This window comes from Aquarana catesbeiana, linkage group LG01 (genome assembly GCF_042186555.1).
Source record: "Aquarana catesbeiana isolate 2022-GZ linkage group LG01, ASM4218655v1, whole genome shotgun sequence".
Lineage (NCBI taxonomy): Eukaryota > Metazoa > Chordata > Amphibia > Anura > Ranidae > Aquarana > Aquarana catesbeiana.
In genome coordinates, this window is record NC_133324.1 from 278122987 (window position 1) to 278143364 (window position 20378).

Here is a 20378-nt window from a genome sequence, read left to right on the forward strand (position 1 = left end):
ACTTTGTTTTTAGTCATACATTTAGGCCAAAATGTATTCGTCCACATGTCTTTGGTAAAAAAAAAATGTCAATAAGCGTATATTTATTGGTTTGCGCAAAAGTTATAGTGTCTACAAACTAGGGTACATTTTCTGGAATTTACACAGCTTTTAGTTTATGACTGCCTATGTCATTTCTTGAGATGCTAAAATGGCAGGGCAGTACAAAACCCCCCCAAATGACCCCATTTTGGAAAGTAGACACCCCAAGGAAATTGCTGAGAGGCATGTTGAGCCCATTGAATATAAATTTTTTTTTGTCCCAAGTGATTGAATGACAAAAAAAAAAAAAATTACAAAAAGTTGTTACTAAATGATATATTGCTAACACAGGCCATGGGCATATGTGGAATTGCACCCCAAAATACATTCTGCTGATTCTCCTGAGTACGGGGATACCACATGTGTGGGACTTTTTGGGAGCCTAGCCGCGCACGGGGCCCCGAAAACAAAGCACCGCCTTCAGGATTTCTAAGGGCGTAAAGTTTTGATTTCACTCCTCACTACCCATCACAGTTTTGAAGGACATAAAATGCCCAGATGGCACAAACCCCCCCCCCCCCAAATGACCCCATTTTGGAAAGTAGACATCCCAAGCTATTTGCTGAGAGGCATGTTGAGTCCATGGAATATTTTATATTTTGACACAAGTTGCGGGAAAGTGACAATTTTTTTTTTTTTTGCACAAAGTTGTCAATGATATATTGCTCAAATATGCCGTGGGCATATGTGGAATTACACCCCAAAATACATTCTGCTGCTTCTCCTGAGTACCGGGATACCACATGTGTGGGAATTTTTGGGAGCCTAGCTGCATACGGGGCCCCGAAAACCAATCACCGCCTTCAGGATTTCTAAGGGCGTACATTTTTGATTCACTCCTCACTACCCATCAGTTTCTAAGGCCATAAAATGCCAAGATAGCACAAACCCCCCCCCCCCCAAATGACCCCATTTTGGAAAGTAGACACCCCAAGCTATTTGCTGAGAGGCATGGTGAGTATTTTGCAGCTCTCATTTGTTTTTGAAAATGAAGAAAGACAAGAAAAAAAAAAGTTTTTTTTCTTTTTTCAATTTTCAAAACTTTGACAAAAAGCGAGGTCTGCAAAATACTCACTATACCACTCAGCAAATAGCTTGGGGTGTCTACTTTCCAAAATAGGGTCATTTTTTTGGGGGGGGGTTGTGCCACCTGGGCATTCCATGGCCTCCGAAACTGTGATAGGCAGTGAAGAGTGAAATAAAAAATTTACGCCCTTAGAAAGCCTGAAGGCGGTGCTTGGTTTTCGGGGTCCCGTACGCGGCTAGGCTCCCAAAAAGTCTCACACGTGGTATCCCCGTACTCAGGAGAAGCAACAGAATGTATTTTGGGGTGTAATTTCACATATTCCCATGGCATGTTTGAGCAATATATCATTTAGTGACAACTTTGTGCAAAAAAAAAAAAAAAAAGTGTCTTTTTCCCGCAACTTGTGTCACAATATAAAATATTCCATGGACTCTACATGCCTCTCAGCAAATAGCTTTGAACTGTCCTGGCATTTTATGCACAACATTTAGAAGCTTATGTCACACATCACCCACTCTTCTAACCACTTGAAGACAAAGCCCTTTCTGACACTTTTTGTTTACATGAAAAAATTATTTTTTTTTTGCAATAAAATTACTTTGAACCCACAAACATTATATATTTTTTTAAAGCAAATGCCCTACAGATAAACAGAAAAAACACGCTTTTAAATGTTAATGCACTAAAACACACTATACTGCCCAAATGTTTGATGAAATAAAAAAGATGATCTTAGGCCGAGTACATGGATACCAAACATGATATGCTTTAAAATTGCAGTGCAGTGGCGACAAACTAAATACATTGTTAAAAGCCTTTACAGGTTACCACTTTAGATTTACAGAGGAGGTCTACTGCTAAAATTACTGCCCTCGATCTGACCTTCGTGGTGATACCTCACATGCATGGTGCAATTGCTGTTTACATTTGACGCCAGACCGACGCTTGCGTTCACCTTTGCGCGAGAGCAGGGGGGGACAGGGGTGCTTTTTTTTTTATTAGTTTTTTTGCTTTTTTATCTTATTTTTAAACTGTTCCTTTCATTTTTATTTTTTTTAATCATTTTTATTATCTCAGGGAATGTAAATATCCCCTATGATAGCAATAGGTAGTGACAGGTACTCTTTTTTGAAAAAGCTGGGGTCTATTAGACCCTAGATCTCTCCTCTGCCCTCAAAGCATCTGACCACACCAAGATCGGTGTGATGAAATGCTTTCCCAATTTCCCAATGGCGCTGTTTACATCCGGCGAAATCTAAGTCATGAAATGCTCGTAGCTCCCGGTTTCTTAGGCCATAGAGATGTTTGGAGCCACTCTGGTCTCTGATCACCTCTATGGTCAGCTGGCTGAATCACCGGCTGCATTCTCAGGTTCCCTGTTGGGACAGGAGAGCCAGAGAAAAACATGGAAGACGGTGGGGGGGGGGGATTCAGCAGTCTAGAGGCTAATTAGCCACTAGGATTGCTTTTACATGAAAGCCGACTGCTGGCTGAAAAGAATGATACCAAGATGATACCTAAACCTGCAGGCATCATTCTGGTATAACCACTCAAAGTCCAGCAACATACCAGTACGTTGCTGGTCCTTGTTGGGCATATATTGTAAACTTTTTTTTCATGCAGCTTTTGGGCTGAACGAAAAAAAGATTGCTCGGTGGGTATGCCCACCATTACAATACCTCCCTTCATCCACCCACTTCTAATGATGGGCATACATGCACCATATATATATGCCGAAGCATGGGGGCATCCTCCCGCAAAAGTTAGGAGCAAATCGCTCCTCCGACCTCTGCTGCCCCCATGCTTCGGCATATATGCAAACGCTGTTGCTGTCAAGATAAATAAATCCGCGCTGCAACTGAATGGCGTCCCTGCTAAGCAAATGATGGTTAACAATAAAACAAAGTAACATTACAGTATAACAGTAAGACTTACCATACCTGCAAAGCAAATACAAAAAAAAATAGTAAAAAACAAAACATTTAACGCAACCTGTGCCTAAAATATATATATATGCCGAAGCATGGGGGCATCCTCTCACAAAAGGCAGGAGCAAATCGCTCCTCCGCCCACTGCTGCCCCCACGCTTCGGCATATATGCTGAAGTATGTAACTGTGGTGGTGAAATCACCTCCAACAGCGCTGGAGTCACGGCTTTATGTATCGTGGGAGCAAACGCTGTTGCTGTCAAGATAAAGCCGCTCTGCAGCTGAATGGCGTACCTGAAAACAAAAAAATGGTTACCAACAAAACACAGTAAACAGTAAAGTATAAAAAAATTGCATATCTGAAAAGCAAACACGGTAAAACATATTGATAAAACATTGCAGAATAGAATACAGTAAAAAAGAGCAGAACAATAGAGAGAGAATAGAGAGCGAGAACAATAAAACGACAACTATTTTTGTTTTTTTTATTTTATTTTTGTGTTTTTAATTTTTTTTTTTTTTTTTACACTTTTTTTAGTAACTTTAACTTTTGTAACTGGTACCAGGTTTGGGTCTCTCAAAATGCGATGGCATCTTGGGAGACCCTGTGAAAGTGTGTCCTAGTCTGTGCAATGCTGTACCCTATGCTAAAACTGAACTAGTGTATGGTAGCGTTCAAAACATTCACCAATGCAAGACCAGGATTGTCAGGACAGGAGGAACAATAATACCGGGTGTCACGCCTATATCCGCGCTTGCTACAGACACAACATCTTCTTTGGGGGGCTCATTGGGTAGGGGTACTCGGGAGGACATAAGGAAAATGCCTCTCATGCAGCCGTCTTACTGCATTTGGTTAGGGAAGGTGAGGTGGAGCACCGTCTGGATACAGAAGGGCTCTGACGATCTCTTCCTGGAATTTAAGGAAGGATCCAGCCCGTCCTGAAGCTCTGTATAGCACATGAGCGTTCAGCAAAGCCAATTGAAATAGACACTTTTTTGTACCAGCGTTTGGCCTTACGGGCAGCTAGGTACGGCGCCAACAACTGGTCGTTGAGGTCCACCCCTCCCATATTTTGGTTATATTCGTGGACACAGAGGGGTTTCTCCACAACACCAGTCGCCGTAGTAATTTGGACCGTCGTGTCCGCATGAAGGGAGGCAAGAACAAAAACATTCTTATTATCCCTCCACTTCATAGCGAGCAAGTTATTACACTGCAAGCAGGCTCTCTCCCCCAGCCTAAGACGGGAATCTACAAGCCGCTGGGGAAAGCCCCGGCGATTAGGTCGCACGGTGCCACATGCTCCAATCTGTTGATCAAAAAGGTGACTAAAAAGTGGCACGCTCGTGTAATAATTGTCCACGTACAAGTGGTACCCCTTTCTAAATAAGGTCGACACCAAGTCCCACACTATCTTGCCAGCGCTTCCTATGTAGTCAGGGCAGTTTGTCGGCTCTACGTGACTATCTTTGCCCTCGTAAACCATAAAACTACATGTATAGTCTGTGGCTCGGTCACAGAGCTTATACATCTTGACCCCGTGTCTGGCATGCTTGCTGGGAAGGTACTGTTTGAATGACAAGCGGCCAGAAAATTTAATCAGGAACTCATCAACGCAGACAACGTGATGGGGAGTAAACAAGTCTGCAAAACGCTGGTTGAAGTGGTTTACGAGGGGCTGAATTTTGTAGAGCAGATCGTATCCAGGGTCTCCACGAGGACGACAGAGTTCATTGTCATTGAAGTGCATGAACCGCAAATTCTGCTCGTATCGTGCCCTGGTCATGGAGGCAGAGAACAAGGGCATATGGTGAATTGGGTCAGTGGACCAATATGACCGCAACTCCCTCTTTTTAGTTATGCCCATGTTGAGGGAAAGGCCCAGAAAGATCTTAAATTCGGAAACCGTAATTGGTCTCCAATCTCTGGCAAGGGAGGACTGGGGAATAGTGGCGATGTGTTGACCAGCATATAACTTGCTTTGGTCCACAATAGATCTATAGAGATCTTCGGTGAAAAACAGCGAATAAAAATCCAGTGGCGTAAAATCAACTGTTTCCACCTGAACTCCGGGTTGGCCAGTGAATGGGGGAAGTATGGGTGCTGCAGAAGTGGTGGGTTCCCAATTTGGATTGGCGAATGCAGCAGGAAGGGCACTATGGGCACAACAGGCCTGTGATAGTCTTCTTGGTGGCAGCGGGACACTACTAGTGCTAGCCACCTCGCCAGCTTGAACTGCACTTATGGGACTCACCACGTGATACTGCAGTGCTGGATGTACAACCAGGGTGTACTAGGCCGCTGGTGCTTGCCAGTTCATCAGAAGGAATAGCGGCGCTAGTACTGCTCTGCTCCATACGAGGGACCTGCGGTTCTTGCACTTCAAGGACAGAAGAAGAAGATTGGGGTCTGGTACGCCTGACCTTAGCAGGGACCACAACTCCGTCGTCAGAGCTATCTGTCCTCTACAGGATCATATTCTGAGCCTGAATCTGACAGATGAGTGACTTCCTCTTCACTATCTGTCATGCTCAGAAATGTGTAGGCCTCTTCACTAGTGTACCTTCGATTTGCCATTTTGGGCTCTAAATTTAGGGGTACACTAGTGAGACTCACAGGCAAAAAAGCTCCTGACTGTTAGCGGCTGATTCAAAACACTACCAAAAAACTTTTAACGATCGCAGGGATCAGGCCTCTGACTCTGCGAACACTGCAGTTATGTGTGCTTAGTGTTTTGCAAGTGTCAGCGATCGATCGATACTGCACTTGGGTGGGCTGGGCAGGGCTGGGCCGAGGGGCAAAACGCAGGTGCTAGCAGGTATCTGGGCTGATCCCGCTAACATTGTTTATGGGAACCCTAAACTGCTGGGGATGCTAGTATAGATCTGATCGTATCAGATATTGATCCGTTCAGATACTATAGCACTAAGGGAGGTGTATGCTGCGTGCGTGGGTGGGTGTTAGCGGTACTGGCACTAACCAGATGCTGCCTGGGGCGACCCAGACCTTATCTGACCCTAAAAAAGTAACTTATATCACCGCCGGGCAATTAGGGGGTTAAACCTTTATAAGGTAATAAACTGCGGGTGCCCTAAAACTATAATAAACTATAAAAAAACTAACCAGCGTCACCCGTAACAGTTATACGGTGATCGCTGGTGAAAGGGTTAACTAAGGGGCAATCAGGGGGTTAAAACCTTTAGTAGGTAGTATATGGGGGTCCCTGTCGCTATAAAACACTGACGGCGAACCTATATACTTACCTCCCTAACTAGCGTCACCAGTGACACTAATACAGTGATCAGAAAAACGATCGCTTAGTGACACTGGCGACGGGGGGTGATCAAGGGGTTAACCTTTATTAGGGGGGGGTTAGGGGGGTATCCTAGACCTAAAGGGGGTACCCCAGACCTAAAGGGGGCTAACCCTAACTGCCCTAACACTTATAACTGTCACAAACTGACACCAATGTAAAAAAAAAAAAAAAAAAAAAAAAAAACTGCTATTGGTGTCAGTGTGACTGGGGGAACAGGGGGGTGACTGGGGGGTGAAAAGTGTGCCTGGCGTGTTCTACTGGAAGTGTAGTGTTGGTGCACTTACTTGATGTCTTCTCTCCTCGGCGCCAGAACAAAAAAGACCGCCTCGAGGAGAGATGACATCACTTCCTCTGCCTCTGTTTACATTACAGAGGCAGAGGAAGATTCTCATTGGCTGGGAGCAATCGCGAGGGGGGGCCATGAATGGATGGCCTCCCCCTCACGTCTAATCGCTGCCAGACAGAAGCCGACCGCCTCGGGCACCGGGGGGGGGGCAGGTACGTGATTCTGCCTGCCCGTGCCATTCTGCCGACGTACAGCGTCGTGAGGTGGTCGGCAAGTGGTTAAAGGATAAGGAAACCTTTCTGAAAATGTTACACCCATATTTAGGGTGTAACATGTTCAGCAACAGCCTGCTCCCCTCTGACAGCGGGCCGGGAATCTTCTTGCAGCACTTGCTGCCACAATTCAAAAAGATCCCTGGGTATCAATATACTACAAGTACCACCCAGCCTTTGCAGCTGATGATTTGTAGTTTTTAACCACTAGTCGACCAGCCGCCGCAGTTATACTGCGGCAGGTTGGCACAGCTGCGCAAATCGCCGTAGCTGTACGTCGTAGCAAGCGCACACCGCGTGTCTTTGGAGCCTAGGCACGTGCCCGCAATGACCACCAGGCACCCGCGAGTCGCTCGTGACAGAGCAAGAACCGGGATCTGTGCGTGTAAACACACAAATCCCGGTTCTCTCAGGGGAGAGGAGACAGATTGTGTTTCATACCAAGTATGAACACCGATCTCTCTCCTCTCATAGCAAGCACCATCCCCCTACAGTTCAAACACAGCCAGGGAACACAGTTAAACCCTTGATCGCCCCCTAGTGTTAACTCCTTCCCTGCCAGTGACATTTAGACAGTAATCAATGGCCATTTTTAGCTCTGATCGCTGTATAAAAAGTCAATGGTCCCAAAATAGTGTCAAGTGTCCGATCTGTCCGCCGCAATGTGGCAAAAATTGCAGATCGCCACCATTACTAGCAAAAGAAAAAAAATTGAAATGACAAATTTATCCCCTATTTTGTAGACGCTATAACTTTTGTGCAAACCAATATACGCTTATTGCAATTTTTTTACCAAAAATATGTATAAGAATACACAATCAGCCTAAATTGAGGAAAAAATTTGTTTTAAAAAAAAAAAATTGGGATATTATAGCAAAAACTTCAAAATAGTGTTTTTTTTAAAAATTGTCGCTCTGTTTATAGAGCAAAAAATAAAAACCGCAGAGGCGATCAAATACCACCAAAAGCTCTATTTGTGGGGGGAAAAAAAAAAGGACAGAAATTTTGTTTGGGTACACCGTCGCACGACAGCGCAATTGTTAAAGTGACGCAGTGCCGGATCGCAAAAAATGGCCTGGTCAGGAAGGGGGCAAATCCTTGTGGGAGTGGTTATCATCAACGCCCTAGGCAGTTTATTGAGCTTCCTGTCATTTAGCAACTGCCTCCCCAATAAATTATATAATTTTATTGGGGAGGCAGTTACTAAATGACAGGAAGCTCAATGATATATATATATATATATATATATATATATATATATATATATATATATATATATATATACACACACACACACACACATATATACACACACACACACACTTTTTTTTGTTTAAAAAAAAGGTGAACGTATTCCTTTTCCACCTTTAAGCTGCATCACGCATCCCAAGATGCAGTCCACCTAACTCTTAAGAATAAGCAGACAAAAATGGTGCTCCAATGGCTCCTTGAATAGATTACTGGCGATTCTTAGTTAACTCGTGATACCCTTTTAAGCAAACTTATTTTTCTTGGGGTCGCCCCAAGAAATTTAATGAAGTGTGGGATCTCTGGGTTTAAGTCTACTGACACTACTGAATCCCAAATGGAGACGCAACTTTTTCAATGTTTATTTTTTTAATGTCTGCTGTAATGTTGTTGTCCTTTTCATCTTAAAGTGGTTGTAAACCCTTTACAACCACTTTTTACTACAGGTACCCTATAACTATGCATACTAGCTCATTATGCCTTTGTCTTGCAGGCTTTTTTTTTGTGTGTTTATAACTACTTTAATCTGACAGGATCATTGCCCTGGTTGCACTGGGTAGCCTGGGAACGCCCGATAGGCCCTGTTTTGTAATCACCTACTTCTTATATACCTTAGGAAAGAGAAGTTATAAAAAATAAATAAATAAAAAATGGTGCTCCTTCAACAGTGACCACTACATAATCCTCAAGCATACTTTTTAGATGTTTCCCTGTAGCTGCATTAGTAAGCAGACAAGAAGGACAAATGGGCACATTTACAGTTTATTCACTCTCCACAATTTATAAAAGGCTCTAAAACACGTTAGACCCAATCTACCACAGAGGCTGAAAGCAATAAAAACAAATCAGTTTCCACCTGCTTATAAATGGAGGCATTTATTTTTTTTTTTACAATACTTGTAGGTAAACAGAGGTTACATAACAGTCTGGTTCTCTTTGAGTTATTACTGCAATACTGGGTAGATTATGTAGCTTTATCAAACATTAACATAGTATGCCTGGCACTCCTTGCCCTCCACCTCTAAGAAAGCTAGTGAACACCAAAACAGAGGTAATACACAAGTAATGGTTAGAAGTAAATATTACAAAATGAAAAAAACTTTAGGAATACAGGTATAAAACATTAATACTGTCCGTTATAAAAACAAGTTTTAAATAGTCACACTGATGAGATTTATACAATACTACATCATGGTATGTAGAGTGATAGGCTCTTAGTCTTTAATAAAATAGCCAGTGAAATATGGAAGGAGTGCCATATAAAAAGGTTAACACTGTAAGGAACTATAAAATATATATATATATATATATATATATATATATTATTTTTTTTTTTTTTTTTCTGATTTTTCTAAAATATACACACAATTTATATTGCAATTTAGTGGTCATTTAAAGTTACCTCTGCAGGTCTGCAATGTGGAGGTATTAAATGTAGTCCATAAATGAAGGAAGCTTGGTAAAATAGCTACATACAGCACAGTAGCTACATATCGCCAATCCACCACTACTGTGACTTACTGTACAGGTGAACAATGTGGCAGTCAAACCACACAAACACAATCTAATGCTCTTGGTGTTCAAAAATTACTCACGTTTCCTAATGCCATTGTATGTTTACATATTTGTGATATGTAATTAAAAAAAAAAAAAAAAAAAAAAAGAAAAGTGTGTTAACTTGCATTGCGTCAGTGCAACCCATTCATTTGAAACGCACCAAAAAAGGGGCAAAAAAGGGGCAAGTACTTTTAAAAAAAAAAAAAAAGTTTTTAAAGACCATACAACACGTTAGTGCGTTACAGTGCACTGTGGTGCACTAAAACGCACATGCGCTTGCAAGTGGCGCTTAGGTGCCATTAGGTGTATATTTTGAATAGTTACATCGGTCCAGCTTAGACCCATATATGTAAGCATGCAGGAAACCGGGCTGATCTCCACAGAGAATGAAAATCACTGCAGCAGACACCGCTACTACAGCGACTGCCACTAGATTTCAGGTCCATGCCAAGTTACTGCCCTGCTGCAACACAGGAGGCCACTTGCTTGGCACAGGTGCCATTCAGAGAACACTGCATTTTCTCAAAAAATGCAAAGCATTCTTAAATAGAAATAGATGGAGATTGTAACACCATCGCCCTGCTTGTCCCAACTTGTCCAATCAGAAAATTGAATTTTTCTCAATGCATACAAAGCATTTTCTGATTGGACAAGTAGGGCAATGATGTTACAATCTCCATCTATTTCTACTTAAGAATGCTTTGCATTTTTTGAGAAAAAGCAAAGTGTTCTGAATAAAGGTCGCGCCAAGCAGGTGACAACCTACCAAGCAGCACAGCAACCACAGTGCCTACTACAATGATTTCCAACTTTTTTTTTACAAGCTGGACCAACATATCCATGTAATATAGCCCATACCTAAGCTTCAACTTCAATAGTCCATGGCACTGCAACATCACAATGTACAACATGTGTGTTTTCATACACACCCATGCACATTTCCACAGTGCAAAAGGCCTTTGAAATCCAACATATTTTGTAAAAGTGGTGAGATTATGAGTGTGCTGTACATTGCCTGTGCAAAGTACCGAGCTGTATGAGGGGCGGCAGGTCCATTCACTACAGACTGCCTTTAGATCGCTAGAAAACAAAAGTTTTGACAGTGTTCCACCAGTCGCACCGGATTACTGCACAGATCTGGAAGCAATATACATGGCACACCAAGATTGAATACATATGCCTCTTGTTTTTAGACAATATTTGATTATCTCAGAGTCCAGCTTATGCCGTATGCATACATTTATGCCATATGTTATTACATTGGTCATTTATTTGCATGCCTTTTTTTTTTTTATTAAACAGTTTTGACAGTGTTCCACCTAATAGATGTGCTACCACTATTGAAGGCAAAACACGTATCAACCTAAAGAGAAGTTGTTTTATCTTAATATTTTTGCATCAAAGTATTCAACCCACAAAAATAAATTTCACATTGCTGTGAAATCAGTTGCACTAATTGTGAATGGTCTTTTCCAAAAAATATCATGTTCAAATGGGGAACAGCTTTTGTGAATTTAGGCTAAAGGGTCCCATTTCTAAAAATGTGGAGTGCAAATACTTACAATCTAGCACATCTCTTAAACTGCATTTTACATACCCCATCCATCCTGTTCATAGGTCATTTATAGATGCTCTTCTATGCTTGTTGTGGCACTATGTATCATTTAAAGATCGCAAAATTTCAGATGCGAGGTTCACAGACCGAATTCATTTCTGAGTCTATTTATAAGGCGACAAAGCCCTGTTTACTTCCATGTCCTAGCAATCTACCTTGCTACGCTAAAATATGCATAATGATCACCACTTGTATTACATAAGCAAACGTAGAGGGCACCACTGCTAAAGGGGATAGGGGGAATCTAAGGAAACAGCCTTGGCACACAGTACAACTTTATAAATTCAACAGTTGTTTAACTCACAGTGGCATTGGTTCCACTCACACAATAGCCCGCTTCCATCCCAGACACTTCGAAACGCTGTTCCGTTTCACTCTGTTAAAACCCATTCTGCACAAACATTTCTACAAGAACATTAAACACCATCGCTATTGCTTTCCTAATTCTATAGTGAACTTTATAAAGACACTTAACCCATTTCAGGTCCTGGGCAGCATTAATCCACATAGCAGCTGCAACACAGCCCAACACACATGGTGTGAATAAGTGCTTAAAGTTGGACTACACTCACCTTGAATCCAGCGATGTGCCATTCCTGGAACTCCCCGCTGGGCGTTTACCTCTTCAGGAGGGCAAATTCCGAGTCTAGATCACCGGTCTTGATCAGTGGGAGTTGCGTCCAGGCAGGTAAGAAGCTTTAATGCAGAAGAGACAAAGCATGTCTCTCCTGCATTAAAAATCCTGCCTGTCCTCCAATTTTAAAAGTTTCTTGCCTAAAGTTCCACTTTAAATTATGTCAATCTTTACTAACAGAGTCTTCTTTTCTTTAATATTTTGCATCTGTTTTTCTTTGCTCACTCTACTGCATCCACTACTAAAGGAATAGGTGCAGACTGAAAACAAGGGAGGAGATGCAGGAAATTCATAATAATAGTCGCAGACACATGTCCTACAGGTAAAGGGGTGGCATATGGGAATGTATGACTTTGAACTTTGATTACAGCTGAGAATCAATTCAAAACACTGGCATAGCACTGGGTAAGTCTAAGTGAGATATACTGAATAAATAGACAAGCCGGAGGAATGGTGTATCACTGAGAATTTTAATACCCAGGGAATCTGTCTATGGAGGAAGTGATTTTACTGCTGGTGATGGATCATTTGTTTAAACCATTTCCTTTTTTTTTGGAATGTCTGGGCATTTATTGCTAGTTATCTATCTGGGAGTAAAAATTTAAAAAGGAAGTAGGGATCTTTAATAACTTAATCTACATGCAATGAAATACTATACTTTCCGCCAAATGGCCTGGAATATTCTTGCTCTATTTATAGATGCCAACCCCAATGTAAACACACTGTTAAATAGTCAGGCCCATGTCATGTTTAAATCCAACTGCTTTTTATGCAGGCAGCCATTTCATAAATGGCTACAAGCAGAAGGAAATCATAGAAAAGGTAGGATATTTAAAGACGACATCAATTTCCTTTCCGAACAGTAACAGACTAGGCCACCATACCCCCGTGGAACATAAAATCTCAATTTCTAAAATTAAAACTAAAAATGAAAATTAAATAGACTTAATATGGAATATTGACTTTTTCCTTAACCCCTTGCAGACTTCATAATGCATACAGGTGGTGGCAGGAAAAGCAGACTTTAACGCTTAGCTGCTGTACATATGTGCCCGTGAAATCCTAAGGTTTGGATCTTAAGAGTGCACTCACAGCAAACTGACTGAGCTGTCACCAGCAACTTTTGGTGATGGCTTCTCGATCATGTGAACCATGTGAGAGCCAATCAGTGTAGTCACATGATAGAGAAGCCACCCTGCCTACCGGGCATTAAAGCCCACTTAAATGGCTGCTGGAAGGCGGCACAAAGGGGTTAAAGAGAAGTTGTGTTTCGTCCATGCAGGGCAATGTAACAAAACTTAAGAACAACTCATTCCAATACCATGCACAAGTGTAATTGTGGTGTTCTTTAAGCACTTATGCGTTTGCGGCCATCCCTTATGCCGTGTACACACGAGCGGACTTTGACTGGACCGAATCCATTGGACAATCCGACCACGTGTGGGTTTTATCGGACTTCTGATAGACCTTTTCGGTCGAAAATCCGACAGACTTTAGATTTGAAACATGTTTCAAATCATCCCGCCGGACCCAGTTCCTATCGGGAAGCCCGTTCGTCTGTATGCTGGTCCGACGGACCAAATACGACGCAAAGGCAGCTACAGCACCTGCCCGCGAGAATGTTTCCAGCGCGATCCTATCGCACTGGTTCTCGGCAACAGGGTGCTATCTCGTGCTCGCTGCAATAGGAAAAACACATTTTCCCATTGCAGCGAGCAGGAGGCGACAATGTCCCTTAGACCATGCCCCATGTCTATATAAGTCGTTGCGCACCATGAACACAACATTACAGCGGGAGAGAGCATTGTGTCAACATCGGAAGAAGAGAAGAGGGAAGAAGATGAGGGAGAAGACCGGGCCACCGCTAGCAAGAGAACAGCAAATAAGCAGAAGATAGCGGAGGAGCCCGGCAGAAGAACCGGAGAGCGGGAGAAGAGGCCAGAGAGTGGGAGAAGAAACTGACACAGGGAGAAGAGGCCGGAGAGAGCGGAGAAGTCGGAAGAGACCCCCTGGGCTGCCTAATAAATTACTTTTAAAACCTGTCTAGTGTGTTTTTTTTATTGACACTTTTTTCCCCAGGTGAATGGGTAGGGGTACGATGTACCCCATACTCACATAGGGTCGGGGGGCTGGGATCTGGGGGCCCCCTTATTAAAGGGGCTCCCGGATTCCTAAAAGCCCCCTGCCCGCAGACCCCGACAACCAACGGCCAGGGTTGTCAGGAAGAGGCCCTTGTCATCAATATGGGGACAAGGTGCTTTGGGGTGGGGGGGGGGGCCGCAGGGAAAATGTGTCCCCCCTTTCTCAAGTATCTAGCCTTTCACGAGTGGGATATTCCAGTTATGGGATAAGTGAGCTCTGGTCAGGCCGTCTTGGACTCTGGTGTGTAAAGGCACACCAATTATTTGAGCATGTGAGTGAAATAATTTCTTACAATTTAAGATGTTTATTGCGCTATGGATTTGCTTCCCTTGTTTTTTTTCAGGGCAGTGTAACAGGTAGATTTTAAAGTGGTTGTAAAGGCTTTTTTTTTTTTTTTTATAGAACAATGTTGTACTTATCCCTGTTCTGTGCAATGGTATTTCACAAAGAGGCTCCAAACCATTCCAACCCGGGCTGTGTGTGTCTATAAACACACAGCACTGCTCAGCCTTGCCCCTACTCTCTGCTGACAGGATTTGATTGACAGCAGCAGAAGCCATTTTCTTCCACTGCTGCCTCTGAGCAGAGAGAGAGGAGAGAGCTGCTGCAGACAGGCACAGCACTAGATCAAGATAGGACTCTATCTATGAACTATTACCACCACCCCCCCCCCTATGAAAGGGGGGGTGGTAATACAAACACTGGGACATTCTTTACTTCAATCCAGGTAATGCAATAAGGGAAAAACATCTAGCCTTTAGTACCACTTAATTCCTGGCACAAACCAGTAGGATATAAATACAATACCTTCACTTTGCACCCTCTGGTAAAAAATGGCCCTGTGCTAGCACATCCCATAATAAATAAGTGTAAGATGCAGATAGCCCACCACTATTGTTAACTAGCTGCTTTGCTCTACAAGAACTACCGATACATTACAGTCTGAATGTATAATCTCCTCTAGAGTTATTAACAATGGTTTGGTGATGGAAAAATTGAATGTTTAGGTAGGACCTCATGCTGCACAGTTTGTGCAAATCTGTTTTAGATTTACTACAATTTGACCGTAATGTGTGTAGAAGCTCTAGTCAGTAGCAAAGCTAAAAACGAAACTACAACACTGTCAATACAATGTGCTGTCAGATACTTTGATACAGAAACATTTGACTTAAGGGATTATAATATTAACATAGGATTCGAAAATGTAAAACAATCAAACTGATCTAAGAATCGAGAAACAAGAGTTTAGGTTGACTGATGGCACAATCATCCCTCAAACTGCATTAAAATGTACACAAAATAGTTTCCTTTATCTGAATGTACAGTGTTTCCAATATGCCCATCCCTTTCAATGCCTTGGGTATCTCATGAGAAAACCTGCATTTGACATAGAGATTGATGAACTGACCTTAGCTGAGGGTCAAACAGGACTCTTTAAGGATCAGTATGAGATGTGCCCCTCTATACGAGTCCAGTAATCTACAGCTTTCCCTTACAAAATATCCTGAGATTATTACATCTATATGGCCCACAGAATTTGATTACCAGGAAGGGAAAGCATCAACCTGCATGGTCTGATCCAACCTCTGCCCCACCACCTCCAAAATCAAACAATGGTTCGGCCTCCGCACTTGCATGGGCTAGAAAATCTTCCAAGACTTTAGCTGGATCTCGTAGAAAGACCACCATCACTGTGATGTTGTCACTAGAGCCACCCTCTTTTGCTGCAGACACCAGCCTCTCAGCAACATGCTGTCCATCTCCACCATTTTCCTGAAGGTGGTCTAGAACAAGGCTGGGTACCTCAGAAGATGTTACAGCATCAAAAAATCCATCACATGCCAAAACCAGGAAGTCTTCAGTGCCACTGAGAACGTGAGTGGTAACATCACCTTCTCCAGAGACATACGGCTTTTGGTCAATATCACCTGGAAACAGGAATAAACGGTTACTAAAGAGCAGCAAAAAGCCCACTGGCATGAGAAAAAAAAAATAAAACTATAGCAGACTATGAGAAAATCTGAGTTTTGCCTTACCCGTACAATCCTTTTCTTGGATTACATTAGGGGAAACAGGATAGTATTCTGCTACCTTTAAAACTGGACACTGGCAAAGCAAAGCTGTAAGGGCTTCCAAATGTGTGTTTTTTCCCTTTTCTCTTTCCCTTGCACCTTGCATGCACGGTGATGATCATATTAATATTTTGATTTCCTTTTTAATATTTTTTTGTATTTATTCTGCAATATAGAACATCTATTGTAGGTTTCTGAGATTATTAACTAGCCATATCCGCATATTTGTTCAAGCAAGTGAAGCCCGAAGAAGAGTTGAGTGTGAAACGTGTTTATCCACCATGTTTTATATGACTTCTGTAACACAGTAGATAACGCGATCATATGGCGCGTACACACGAGCGGATTTTCCGTCAGAAAAAACTTGGATGGTTTTTCCAACGGAATTCCGCTCAAGCTTGCCTTGCATACACACGGTCACACAAAAGTTCTCTGAACTTTCGACTGTCAAGAATGCGGTGACGTACAACACTACGACGAGCCGAGAAAATGAAGTTCAATCCTTCCGAGCATGTGTCGGAATTTTGCGCGTTGGAATTTGTACAGACTATCGCATTTTCGGATAGGAACTTTTTACGATCGAAAAATTGAGAACCTGCTATCAATCTTTTGCTGGCGGGAATCCTGCAAGCAATAGTCCGATGGAGCATACACACAGTCACATTTTCCAACCAAAAGCTCTCATCGGTCTTTTGCTGGCCGAATTTCCGATCGTGTGTACGGGGCATTACTGTTGATTTTAATCAAATATTAAAAGAAGTATGGGCTTCCTTTTTTACATCTATTCTATGCGAGCTGCTGATATCTAGAAATCTTCACAGCCCTCTCAGAAGTGCCCCCATTCTGTTAAAATCTAGCTAAATACCTGTGGGAGGGTCTACATACTTTCATACAGTGCGATACCGACAATGGTCTGGCTCTGGAGTCTGGATCCACCCACTTTCCTGTCATTTTGCTTGATGTCCTCTCTCACAGAGTGTAGCTGCCCCATCTTCACTTCTCTCAACCCCCCTCCCTCTTCCCTTCTCCTCCGCAGCATGTTTCAATGGCCAGAAGAGTCGGCAGAGATAAGAGCACTTCAGTCAGTGACTAAGGTAAGAGAAGTCACTGATAGTAATATGTAGAGGACATTTACATACACAGCACTATCTACCAGAGTGAAAACAATATATTTGTAAAGCAGAATACACATATGGATGTGACAGCACACAGGCATTCCATGCATTACTGTGAGTAAAATTAAATAAAATCAGAACTAACATTGTGAATGAATCCTTTTAATGACTATCTGGATTTTTATATGAGACAATGAAACCTTCCATTCACATCTACTTGTATTTTCATACTGAAGCCCAGAGCTGCTCAGACATGGACAGAGCTTTGCTCCCCCATAATTCGTGCATTACCTAGTACCCCTATAGTAATAATGTTCCCTTCATTGTAAACAGAGTAATACAGGATCACATGCCGCACAAAGCCATCACATGCCATACGGGGATGGGATGATGGGACTGTATAGGAGTACAGTGAGAGGAATAATTTGTATGTACAATAAAGGAGACTCTGGGGACATATCAGGGGTCACTGTAGATGTGGGGGAGTTGTCAGTCTCCTATATACTGTACACAGGTATGTTCTATACACATAGCCCTGTGTACATTTCAGAGAACAGACACAGGAAACAGGTCACTATGCTCCTCACCATGTCTCCTCTTCTATAAAACACAATGCAGTGTGTAGAGCAGGCATGTCCAAAGTCCGGCCCCGCGGGCCGCCGGTTTTGAACAGCCAGCCTGGTTATCTAAACCGGCCTTTCTCAGCCAGTGTGCCGCGGGATCAGGGTTGTCAGATGAGCCCGATCCCCTGCCGAACTGTACATCGGCACTGTGAGAAGCTCTGTCAGCATCAAAAGTGAAAGTAAAGTGCAGGGGAGTGTGCTGTGCTCTCTGCTTCCCCCTACAGTGCAGTACCCTGACATGTGAACAAGCCCTTGGTTCACATCTGTGTGGCTGCATGCTGCGTGTAGGGCTGAATCAGGAAGCTGAAAAGGTACAGTACTGTGCTAGAAGCTAGATTCGTTTTAAAAGGGCTTTATTCATGTGTGTGTCTGTGCCTGTGTGTGTCTGTGCCTGTGTGTGTCTGTGCCTGTGTGTGTCTGTGCCTGTGTGTGTCTGTGCCTGTGTGTGTCTGTGCCTGTGTGTGTCTGTGCCTGTGTGTGTCTGTGCCTGTGTGTGTCTGTGCCTGTGTGTGTCTGTGCCTGTGTGTGTCTGTGCCTGTGTGTGTCTGTGCCTGTGTGTGTCTGTGCCTGTGTGTGTCTGTGCCTGTGTGTGTCTGTGCCTGTGTGTGTCTGTGCCTGTGTGTGTCTGTGCCTGTGCCTGTGTGTGTGTGTGCCTGTGTGTGTGTGTGTGTCTGTGCATGTGTGTGTCTGTGCATGTGTCTGTATGTATGTATGTGTGTGCATGTGTCTGTATGTATGTATGTATGTATGTGTGTGCATGTGTCTGTATGTATGTGTGTGCATGTGTCTGTATGTATGTATGTATGTATGTGTGTGCGTGCATGTGTCTGTATGTATGTATGTATGTATGTATGTGTGTGCATGTGTGTGCATGTGTCTGTATGTATGTATGTATGTATGTGTGTGCATGTGTCTGTATGTATGTATGTATGTATGTGTGTGCATGTGTCTGTATGTATGTATGTATGTATGTGTGTGCATGTGTCTGTATGTATGTATGTGTGTGCATGTGTCTGTATGTATGTATGTATGTGTGTGCATGTGTCTGTATGTATGTATGTATGTATGTGTGTGCATGTGTCTGTATGTATGTATGTATGTATGTGTGTGCATGTGTCTGTATGTATGTATGTATGTGTGTGCATGTGTCTGTATGTATGTGTGCGCATGTGTCTGTATGTATGTATGTGTGTGTGCGCATGTGTCTGTATGTATGTATGTATGTGTGTGTGTGCGCATGTGTCTGTATGTATGTATGTGTGTGCATGTGTCTGTATGTATGTATGTGTGTGCATGTGTCTGTATGTATGTATGTGTGTGCATGTGTCTGTATGTATGTATGTGTGTGCATGTGTCTGTATGTATGTATGTATGTATGTATGTGTGTGCATGTGTCTGTATGTATGTATGTATGTATGTATGTATGTATGTGCATGTGTCTGTATGTATGTATGTATGTGTGTGCATGTGTCTGTATGTATGTATGTATGTGTGTGCATGTGTCTGTATGTATGTGTGTGCATGTGTCTGTATGTATGTATGTGTGTGTGCGCATGTGTCTGTATGTATGTATGTATGTATGTGTGTGTGCATGTGTCTGTATGTATGTATGTGTGTGCATGTGTCTGTATGTATGTATGTGTGTGCATGTGTCTGTATGTATGTATGTGTGTGCATGTGTCTGTATGTATGTATGTATGTATGTATGTGTGTGCATGTGTCTGTATGTATGTATGTGTGTGCATGTGTCTGTATGTATGTATGTGTGTGCATGTGTCTGTATGTATGTGTGTGCATGTGTCTGTATGTATGTATGTATGTATGTATGTGTGTGCATGTGTCTGTATGTATGTATGCGTGTGCATGTGTCTGTATGTATGTATGCGTGTGCATGTGTCTGTATGTATGTATGTATACATGTGTCTGTATGTATGTATATGTATACATGTGTCTGTATGTATGTATATGTGTGCATGTGTCTGTCTGTATGTATGTATATGTGTGCATGTGTCTGTCTGTATGTATGTATATGTGTGCATGTGTCTGTCTGTATGTATGTATATGTGTGCATGTGTCTGTCTGTATGTATGTATATGTGTGCATGTGTCTGTCTGTATGTATGTATGTGTGTGCATGTGTCTGTCTGTATGTATGTATGTGTGTGCATGTGTCTGTATGTATGTATGTATGTGTGTGCATGTGTCTGTATGTATGTATGTGTGTGCATGTGTCTGTATGTATGTATGTATGTGTGTGCATGTGTCTGTATGTATGTATGTATGTGTGTGCATGTGTCTGTATGTATGTATGTATGTGTGTGCATGTGTCTGTATGTATGTATGTATGTATGTATGTATGTATGTGTGTGCATGTGTCTGTATATATGTATGTATGTGTGTGCATGTGTCTGTATGTATGTATGTATGTGCATGTGTCTGTATGTATGTATGTATGTGCA

The 20378-nt window shown here is 42.5% G+C and overlaps 1 protein-coding gene across 1 annotated transcript in view; it reads right to left on the bottom strand.

Annotated features, from left to right (window-relative positions):
* Positions 1-9022: 9022 nt before the first annotated feature.
* Positions 9023-20378, bottom strand: part of PPM1F (protein phosphatase, Mg2+/Mn2+ dependent 1F) — a 128246-nt gene continuing 116890 nt past the window's right edge. The window contains exon 7 of the mRNA XM_073629032.1: positions 9023-16038. Coding sequence (XP_073485133.1) covers positions 15671-16038 — 368 coding nt within the window. The 3' untranslated portion in view covers positions 9023-15670. The remainder of the gene's footprint in view (positions 16039-20378) is intronic.